We start from the raw sequence: 10,347 nt of genomic DNA, 5'->3' as shown, positions 1-10,347 counted from the left end.
AAGTTTGTGAGGTTTCAGGGAAAATACCATAGGGCAAACTTGCTTAACATTAGATGTCACTTTTCGATATATCTATCCTCCTGTTGCATGTTACAGAAAGTGTCTCTCCCAAGTAAAATGATTTTTTTAAACTGACCAGCATTTCTCCCCATCTGTCATGACAGAAGGCACTTCTACATAACAGAAATAACTAATTTTTTTGTTCTGGTTGCTCAGATTGGCCAATTATCTCACATGATCAGGCACAATTACACCTCTCTCTCTCTCTCTCTCTCTCTCTCTCTCTCTCTCTCTCTCTCTAAGGAGCTCAGAGTGGTAGAGGGTTCTTCCCACCATATCTCCACTTGACCATTACAAGACATCTGTTATGTAGGTTAGGTTGAGAGTCAGCTGTGACTGACTGGAGAGTCTCCCAGTGAGAACTTTGTGGTAAATGTAGATTTGAATCGTTCTCCTTAGTACTGGGCTGCATCTACACTGCAGAATTAATGCAGTTTGACACTGCTTTAACTGCCATGACTCAATGTTATGGAATTTTGGGATTTGTAGTTCTGTAAGATATTTAGCCTTCACTGTCAGAGCGCTCTGGTGCCACAACAAACTACAAATCCCAGGATTCCATAGGATGGAGACATGACAGTTAAAGCAGTGTCAAACTGTGATAATTCTGCAGTTTGGCTATAACTCTTGTCCACTTCCTCTTTCTTTCTCCCACAGATAAAAAGGGCTCTTGTTATGGTTTCACTTTCCCCAAAAATAACTCCTATGAAGTAGGACCTAGTTTTCTCCTCTAGCCAACACAGACTTTGGAGATGAGCTTGGGCCAGATCAAGAGCAGGCGACTGCTCACAGAGCACCCCTGGGTCTTGCTTTTCTGCATGGGTAAGGCCCCACCATCAATCTCCAGTTGAAGAATCTCAAAGCTGAGACTTTGAAAGATGTGGCTAACCAGAACAAATGTACAATTGGACCACAATTCAGCAACAGATATGTACAACAATTCAGCAAGAACGCCCTCCAAGCGCTGTGTATAAAGCATTAAATTCTGTACATTATCTTAACAGACATTAAAAACAAGAACCTAAAAAGTTCACAGACACTGAATAAAGCAGCAACTGTATATTCTGGTGGCCTGGGATGTTGAATGAATCCAACTGGAACTGATATGGCCTCCAAATGTGATGTTTGAATTCTTGATTAAACATGTTACAGTCTATGTCAGCCACTGTAGCTGTATTCAGGTGAAAGAGTCTGGTTGAATACTCTGAATACCAGAGTGGTTTCTAAAAACATTATGTAGTGATCTTGTGGACAAATACTGATAAAAATAGGGATAAGTCACCAAAATTTACAAATCTTGAGACAAACCTAGTATATTATTTGCTTTTCTTCTTCATGAAAAACAGATTTGTCAGACAGAAGCTCTAATGTTAGAGTCACAGATCTCTAACATTACCTCCTGTATACTCAGACAGCGGCAAGTTAGATCACAAGTTTTTCCTATTTTTCCATATCTACACCTTAGCACGTTTCTTATGTGAGCTGTTTGATAGCCTCAATCCAGTGAGCCCTTTCAGCCTTGCAACTGGCCTGAATGTAGTAGTGAATGTCATTCTTTGTGATGATTTTGAAGAGGTTGCCCTGCACATTTCCTTTCACTCCTGTGGGAAGGGAAAGGGGTAGAAAGTTAATAAGGAACAACATGAATAAGGTTGCTGCAGCAGCTACAATCTCTCCAGGAAAAGTACAGTATTTGGATATGATATGATAAAGATAAAGGCAGTTACCATATGACTCACTGGAATCTGCTCTTGTCTACTCTGTTGGCTTGAATGCAGCCTTTAAGCTTTCCACACTAAATAATTATACCACTATGATTCTTCTTTAATTGCCTGGCAATAGCTTATGGAATCTTGGAATTTGCAGTTTAGGGAAGGTCTTTTAGAATTCTCAGCCAGGGAGCTCTGTGTGCCTTAGTTGCTTCTGATTTATGGCAACCCTATGGGGGCCATATCACAGAGTTTTCTTGGCAAGGTTTATTCAGGGGAGTTTGCTGTTGCCTTCCTCTGAGGCTGAGAGAAAATGATTTGTTCAAGACCACTCAGAGGGTTTTCATGACTGAGTAGGGATTCAGAACTGGTCTCCCAGAGCCAGCATGGTGTAGTAGTTCATTTGAGTGTTGGACTATGACTCTAGAGACCAGGGCACTCCAATACTAAACCATGCTGGCTCTCTTTAATGTCTCACCAAACTACATGATTCCATAGGATATTGCCATGGCAGTTAAAGTGGAATCATAGTGCTATAGGTTTGTACTGTGAAAGTGACATGTTTTCACAAACAACAAGAACAGATAGTTTGCACAAATAAGCGTGCAATTGTCTACTTAACCTATGAACAAGACTGCTTGAGCTAGTTGTTTATGTAGAGTGGGTCACCGCCATTTCCACTTTTGTGGCTGCATTTCCCAAGATAACCTGTTCAGTACTCAAATTATACAGGGAACTGAGAAAGGGTGGCTCCCTTACCTTTGGGTCAGCTTTCCTAGAAGGCTATAGGCCATAATATAGGTTGCATTGTATAAGGTGGAAGGCTGTAGTATAGTGTGTGACTTGATTAAACTAACATTGAACTAATTAGAACAAGTCAGGGTCAGAGGCTTACAAATGTCACCTGGTCTGTCTCTTATTATTCAATAATTTGAGAGCTGGCCTCTAAAACTGGAATAACAGCAGTCTCAAGAGTAAGCCTTTTGATCGTGCTATCCATAAATAACAAAGTAACACGCAAAAAGCACCTTAACAGCAGGAGCTAATCTGGAATGTTAATAACTTGCCTGTTGGGACTCCGTTATCTTCTAACGCTGAGACAAGGCAGCCACGGAGAGAAAATCCACCAACCGGCCTGTTATCGTCCTATGTGGGAGGAAGGGAGGGAAAGCCCAACAAGAGAATTTTTAAAACCTCGAATTATATGTTTCCTGCAGCACTTTTTACATCAGCATGGGAGATATGCTGTGCAGTGGACAGCGGCATCAGCAATATTTGAAACATGCCCTAGCCTGTTTTATGATTCTATGAAATATATATCTGAGGTTTTCTCAAAAAGTGCTGCCTTCTCCTTAGATGCTAAATGTTACTTATCTGAAGGGAAAGTATATGTATCCTGCACAAAATGGGTTAATAATGCTACTGAATTTCAAGCTGAGGGGGCATAATAACACAGGAAGTATGGAACGGTATACCAAACACAGTTTATCTACCAAACTAAATATTGTTTGCTTTGAAAATGGTGGTCAGATGTGAGAGAGAAGAGGGCTTCTGCACCTTTGATAGTTGTCTAGAAAGAAATCTAGGCACATGTTCTGTAAGCCCTTCTTCTAAATGTAGTAACACTGGCCTCTTTTGCATTAGCCACCCTAAATGCAATGACTCTTCAGGTTCTCAGACAGAGGTCTTCCAGGTACTTAATAGATTCTTTTAACTGGCAGTCTTAGAGTCCGATCAAATAATTCCCTGCATGTAACAAATAGCCTCTTCTGCTAGGCCCTGGGTATTCCCCAAATCATAGAGAATGAACTTGTTCATTCTTCTCTAAGAGGAAACAGTGGACAGATGTCTTCCAGATACTTAATGGATCCTTTTAACTGCCAATCTCAGGGTGTGATCAAATAATTTTCTGCATGTGAAGAATATCTTCTTCCACTACGCTCTGGGCATCCCCCAAATCAAAAACACTAATGTTGTTCATTCTTCTCCAAGAGGAAACAGTGGGTACCAGATACTCTGTCTTTCTCAGATCAGGGCAAGTGATGTTACTGCTCAGACACTGCTCCTAAAACAAGCATATCTTTTACTGCTGTCTAGATTCTTCATTTATCTTCATGACACATTTTGTGAAAGCTTATATGAAACAGGCAGAGCATGCTGCTGATCACTGGCAGTGGCAAGGGAGGAATCAGACATAAGCCAGAGTTTAACACACCACATCCACGCCTACACCTAGTGTAAATTACTGGGAATCCATTACCTCACCTTTGTAGGGTCATAATAGTGTAGGAAAGCAGGATCAGCCCTCAGGACAAAGCGTCTCACTTTCCAGTTTTTTCGTTTGTGGCCCTAAAAGTTGAAAGAATGGAACACATGGCATATGACATAGTACACTCTCCAGAAACCCTCTCATTTTGCCTTCCTTAGAAGATAAGATTCTAAGTACTTCCCAGATAAAGCTTTTGTTTTACAACTGCCTTCCATCAGGCATGAAATTTTCCACAACATTCTTTTTCTTTCTCAGATCTTTTCTTTCGCTCCTCTCATGCACTCCCTCCTCATAGAAAGTGAGCAGGTCAATAACAAAGGTTCTATGTGTAAATTCTCCTCCATCTTGAACATGTCCTGCCCATGTAAAGCTAGTAAAAATGGTTCCAAGTAGTTACAACCAGCTTTTCTTCCACATAAGTATTAGGCCTTTAATCCCACTGTTTTTCTGTAAGTCATGTGTACCCTGTTTGTCCACTGTGCAAGGGTAGTAATAGGATGTGATATTTTCTTTCTAATGTATTAACCCTGTTTCTAGAAAGAGTTTCTAAACATATGCAATACAACACTCCCCCCCCCCCCCCATTCTTACAATTACCACCTTGCCAAAGGAATCCAGAATCAGTGGTCACCTGTTTTATTAAAAAGCCTTGTTTTATGATTGTGCCACTCAGTTCAAGAATGTTAAGATGAATCTCTTCTTTGGAGATGACTTTCTTCTTATAGCTTTCAGCCTGCAATTTAAAAAGAAAGTCAAGAAAGATTTGGAGAATTTTTCGAGTGGTAGTGGGAGGATCAGTATAAAAAGAAAACGTGTTTAACCTGGAACATACATCCAACAATTTTTAAATATTCCCATTTCCACACCACTTTGGGGGGGGGGGGGCAGTGAAATTGGTAAGCAACCCACAGACACCCACTGCAGGTGGCAGCATTGGTGCCACTAATGCCAACAGGTGAGCCAGTCAGAAAGCTCCATGGATATGGAAGAACTCCCACTGGATGGCATTTTGGTGGTGGTCTTGGGTTGCTCAGATATGGAGCTGGTCCTGGGAAACACTCAGAGACCGAAACATGCAAACTGAGCCAGTCTCATTATGGTATGCAGAGCAAACTGCTTCCATGTTGTTTCTACATCAGATTCAAAATCTACTCACAGTTTGTCCCCACCCAATCCAAAGTTCAACTACTGTATCAATCTCAGATACAAGGCTTGAAAGCATTAGAAAGTTCAAGTAACTTTTCCCAGCTTATCTTTCAAGCAGTTTATCAACTGTCTGCTATTTTTTCCCTTACTGGATTCCCAATATGTATACTCTGCAGCTCTCACATTGGATTGTCTCTTAAAGAAAGCAGGCCTGACTCTCAAAAAGCCTCATCACTTACAAATAAATACAGCGCTGTAGAGTCATCTAAAAATTGCTCGGCCAGATCACCATTCCTCATGGCTTCAGTGCTGCGCGCTCCTACAGGCTTGATGAAATTTTCTTCAATCAGCATAGAGGCCAACGTGACTGCCTCTATCCGGGAAGCTGCAAAACTATTGGATATCAGCCAATCCACTAACATAGAACCTGAGAAGAAGAAAGATAGGTCTTAAGGCAATAGAGAACAATATGCACATAGCCCACTACTACTAAGACAGATATAATCACAGATTCATCTATTATTCACCCTTTTATTAAGACTTTTCTTAAATAATAAAAAGGTCTATGTACTAAGAGACAAAAATATATGTCATCACATTCAGTTTTCCCATTCACCCATACATCAGCCGGTGAGATGCAGGAAGAATTTGAATTAATCACCTCATTCAGGCGTTGTTTATAAAATGCTACCAGAGTGACTACAGTTAGTGGCTGGCAGCTGTACAGTGGCAACCCTACATTTGAGTCTGAGGTTTTGGTGCTAGCCCAGGGGGGAAAAACACTGGGTTTGTTTAGGGAACTGCAGAAAAAAAAGATGAAGGATATGAATGAATGCAGGTGGATAAAAATTAATAAATATTTAATACTCCAAATTAGAGCTACTGGATTTCAAGTCTATTTTTAAGTTTCTATCCTGTTCTTCCACCAAAAAGTATACAGCAGCTTATATGGCATTCCCAGTTCATATTTCATATTTATAACAAAGCCATGAGGTAAGTAAACTGAGGAGTTGTGATTGGCTCAAAAATGATGCCAGGAGCTGCTAGATCATGACGACTGTCATTTGTGGTGAACCACTCAACCTCAAGGGCAGCTTTCAGCATCTTCCACCTGGGGACTGATTCCACTTCATTGCAATCTCCAGACCAGGAAGGACTAAAGGACTTCTTGCCTGGGTCCAAGAGGAAACAACCCTTCTTTGTTTTGGAGAACACTTGGTTTTTTGTTTTTACCTGTAAAGCTTTCTTTGTATGTGCTGCCTTGTCTTGTGTTGGGTGCCAACTTAATTCCATTGCTGTTGTCATGCATTTTGTCTATAATTTGACTGTGGGGGAAAAACAAGAAACAGAGTAACTGGCTTTGTCAAATTACCTAGATTGTTCTCAGAAAACCAATAAAGCGTGCAAAGTACCCCAGGCAGGAGCAGAAAGCAATTCTAATAAACACAAGGCAGAAATTTTTCATTTCTGCCAACTCTTTCCATTACAACCACAGTGCTTTATTTCACAATGCATCTCTTTCTAAAGAGTTCTCTGACACTCAGGAGCAATGTCTGTGTGTGTGAAACTGAGAGAGAAGAGGTTTTGAGGCTCTAGTGTAAATTGGGGTAGGAAGCCTCAGTGCATTGATCAAAGACTGAACCCAGCTCTTTGAAGAGTAGCCAGTTTGCCACTGTGACTTTCTTGAAACCCTTTCACACTACATACTTATAGCACTATGATTCCAGTTTGACTGCCCTGGCTGTCTCCTATGGAACCCTGGGGTTTGTAATTGAGTGATGCCCTAGAGCTCTTCAGCTGAGAATTTTAGGACTTCACAGGATGGAATCATGGCCGTTAAAATGGAATCAACACTGTATTATGTAGTGTGAAAGGGCTCCTATGCTTCACAAAGAGATTATCTCTTTGTGAAGAAGGTAGCATGTGACAAAGCCACTGGCAAGATATCTGATCCTACAAAAGCTGAATAACTGCAGATAATTCTATGAGAATATAAGGAATATTCATAGGGCTGGTTTTCAAGTGCATCTTCCATCAGAGCTGCATTTCTGAATAGACCATCAAAGGCAGGAACACAAACTTTGCATCACTCAGATGTGTTGGCAAGTTGCTATACTGTGAAAAGGTGATACAATACATGTTGCCTTAACTGGCTCAAGTCTTGCCTAACACGGGAAAACAAACATGGGTGACTGGCAGTTTTAAGTGACACTTGAGCAGAAGCCAAGTGAGTTGGCCAATGATAGTTGTAACATAGAACACAGTAGAAATATATTTTTCAGAGGGGTTCATTTGTCACACTGGTCCCTAGTTTGGGGTATGAGAAATAAGAAAGATACAACAATAAGGGTGTCTGCATTAAACACACATACACAAACACACGCACATACACTTCACATACTGTAGGCAAGCAGATTACTGAAACATTTAACACTTACTTCAGACTGATATTTGAAGGCAATTTGAAGGAATTCTTCTGGAGGTGAAGTTGCTGGACTTGCACAGGATTGCCAGCATGAATGGCACCAGTTATGTCTAATGCCCAAGAGTCACGCTCTTCTCGGGAGCAAGAATCAAGGAAATATTCTGTGTTGGTTTTGGTCCGCAGTTTAATAACCAGCTGCAAAATGACAATTATTATTAAATTATATTATCACAAACAATCACAAGAATTGCTATTACAGTGTTGTGATAATACAGTTGTTACTACAGTATTATAGTAAGAGGATTGTAATAAGTACAGTGCGCCCGCACCATACGTGGGTGTGAAATATGCGGCTTTCAGCTTACACTGAAGCCAGGTCATGGGGAAAACAATGGCATACACACTCATGGGTTCAAGCCCCGCACCATACCACATGCACGCACCCAATTGTTTTCAATGGGGCTTGAGCATACGTGTTTTTCTCTTGCGCGGCGGTGGTGGATCTGAAACAGATCTCCTGCATAAGGGAAGGGACCACTGTAATAAGAGACAGTATGCTATCAATTTTTAAAAGCCCTTCATGGTTTGGATCTAGGTTTACCTACAGGATCCCCTTCTCCTGTATAATCTCCCTGTACACTCAGGTCCTCTAGGGGACATTGACCTCCTCCCCGCCCTGAACTGTGGAATTACCAGCTGGAAGAGATTCAGCAGCTGGATATGCTATCTGAATTTAAAACAGCATTGAAGACCAGTCTGTCCTGGAAGGCCTACATGAGGAATGGATTTATTATTTTTAAAATGTATTGGTTTTACATGCTCTTTTAACTGATATGTGTTTTTAAAGTTCCCCATCTCAACCCATAAAGACATAACAACAACATAATTGTGTTTTCGTCTTCTACTTCTCCTTCTCCTTGGAGTGGAGGACAGGGAGTCTTGGAGATGTCTCATCCACAGCATTGCCAGGAGTCCAGATGGACTCGAGGGCAGTTAACATTTTAACATATTTGCTCATTTCAGTATTTCCCCAAACATGGAACTGGAGATGTGTGATGATGGCCAGATGGCTATAACCAGACCCACTCCCTTCTCCACTCCGTTTCCCTCCCTTTTCAGAACCAACACAATAACCACAGTGTATGGGTGCAGAAGATAACATACCGGTCTGCTTTCATATTCCAAACATGGGCAAGTGATAGTGCAACCATCTAGAAGAATTCTGCCCTTTGGTGAAGGCTCCTTCTTTCCTCCAACAATTTTATAATAGAGCAGCCTGTCTTGTAAAAGGACAAACCACCTTGCTTTCCAGTTGTGGACAACATGCCCCTGCCAAATAAAAAATAAAAATAAAAAGTTGTACTTAGCGGGTTACCTTTGAAACAACATTTGTTTACTTTGATGTTGTGTCCACCTGGCTATTTTACTCATTGCAATTCATATTTTTTATTTTTAGTGTGCTCAGTTTGAAGGATTTTAAATAGAATCCTGAGACTGAAGACCTTTCCCACATTGAAAACATCCTCAAAGTGCATTTTAGCCATTTCACCACACTCCTGTGAGTATCTCATCTTGCCACACTAGCTTGAAACACAGTATGCTCACAGCAGGCTTCAGCAAAATAGCCTTGACTCTGTTCCCAACATGCCTAAAAATATTGCAAGAACTGATGTGGCCAAGTGGAGTGTAGGAACACATGCAGTCTTTAAGTAACTTTTAAAAACAAATTCTATAACTGAAGCTCATATTGTTTTGACTGGACAGTTAATGTAATGCTATAATATTACCAATAATTATCCAGTTACATTTACACAAACACAGCCCATGCACCTTTCTCACCCTTCCCCCAACATGGTACCCTTCAAATGTGTTGAGCTACAAAGCCCATCACTCTCAGCCAGCAAGCCAGGGATGATGGAAACTGAAGTATAAGCTGTTGAGGAACAAAAGGTGGCATGATGAAATATTTAATGTTCAGAAAATGTTATATTCTCTAGATTGGTGATGGAAAGGATCAGGGAAAGGGCTGGAAATTAGAGCTGATGTTTGCAGGGCCTTTTGAAGGCTGGATTTGATAAAGTATCCAATATGTGATTAAGAAAAGTTGTATGTTACTTATATCACAAAGAGTTAATTCTAATAAATGAAGCCAGAGTTTGAATTGGGAATTCAACCAGCAGAAACTGTGTGCACAGTAATGGATTAGGATCAAGATAAGCAGTCAGGTAGAGCAGGCAGAGCAAGATTATTGCACTCTAGCTCAGAAAGGCAATAAAGTTGCTTGAAAAGCAAGGACAGAATTTAAAATGTGGTTCCTCACTACTTTCGTTTCCCTGATTTTTCCACCTTTTTACAGATTGCACTGTCTCTGGTCTCATTCAGAATAAGAGAAGTTTCCAGTCACCACCATTAACTCATGTTGTTTAAATTATGGTGGCATGAAGGTTTCAGAAATAATCTGCATTATTGTACTACAGCACTATAACATCACAGTTCACATATTAACACTATAGCAGTGCTACTCAATGTGGCGGCATGTGGGCTGGTGCCAGTCCACAAGCCATCTGCTGTTGGTCCATAGAGAGTTGCCAGGAAAGAAAGAAACAATTATGGACAATGGGCACAAACATGATGTTGTTCCCTGGCACATAGCATTGTGGTATTACAATATGATAGCTATTTTCATTAAAAAGAAAAAATAATAATAAAATAAATAATAAAACTTTTATTTATATACC

At 40.6% G+C, this 10,347-nt stretch overlaps 1 protein-coding gene across 1 annotated transcript; it reads right to left on the bottom strand.

Annotated features, from left to right (window-relative positions):
• Positions 1–1,315: 1,315 nt before the first annotated feature.
• On the bottom strand, positions 1,316–9,180 carry PLEK2 (pleckstrin 2). Its single transcript, XM_089523131.1, has 9 exons — positions 9,121–9,180; positions 8,774–8,938; positions 7,623–7,804; positions 6,418–6,509; positions 5,424–5,611; positions 4,670–4,771; positions 4,035–4,118; positions 2,837–2,915; positions 1,316–1,661 (listed from the first exon to the last, which is right to left on the bottom strand). Exons 1-9 carry the CDS (start codon positions 9,178–9,180, stop codon positions 1,534–1,536), a joined length of 1,080 nt encoding a protein of 359 aa, XP_089379257.1. The 3' UTR covers positions 1,316–1,533.
• Between the last annotated feature and the right edge of the window lie 1,167 nt (positions 9,181–10,347).

Source organism: Sceloporus occidentalis, unplaced genomic scaffold, assembly GCF_023333645.1.
Source record: "Sceloporus occidentalis isolate IW3139 unplaced genomic scaffold, rSceOcc1.0.p SCAF_4, whole genome shotgun sequence".
Lineage (NCBI taxonomy): Eukaryota > Metazoa > Chordata > Lepidosauria > Squamata > Phrynosomatidae > Sceloporus > Sceloporus occidentalis.
The sequence above is the reverse complement of the archived record's forward strand: the minus strand, read 5'-3'. Positions and strand labels throughout refer to the sequence as shown.

Excerpts from the sequence above, each read along its gene's own strand:
- PLEK2 (XM_089523131.1), bottom strand. The coding sequence starts at position 9,180 with ATGAGATACTCACAGGAGTGTGGTGAAATGGCTAAAATGCACTTTGAG. Across the intron at positions 7,805-8,773 it reads TGGAATATGAAAGCAGACCG|CTGGTTATTAAACTGCGGAC; the intron begins GTATGTTATCTT and ends GTCATTTTGCAG. Across the intron at positions 4,119-4,669 it reads AAGGCTTTTTAATAAAACAG|GGCCACAAACGAAAAAACTG; the intron begins GTGACCACTGAT and ends TTCAACTTTTAG.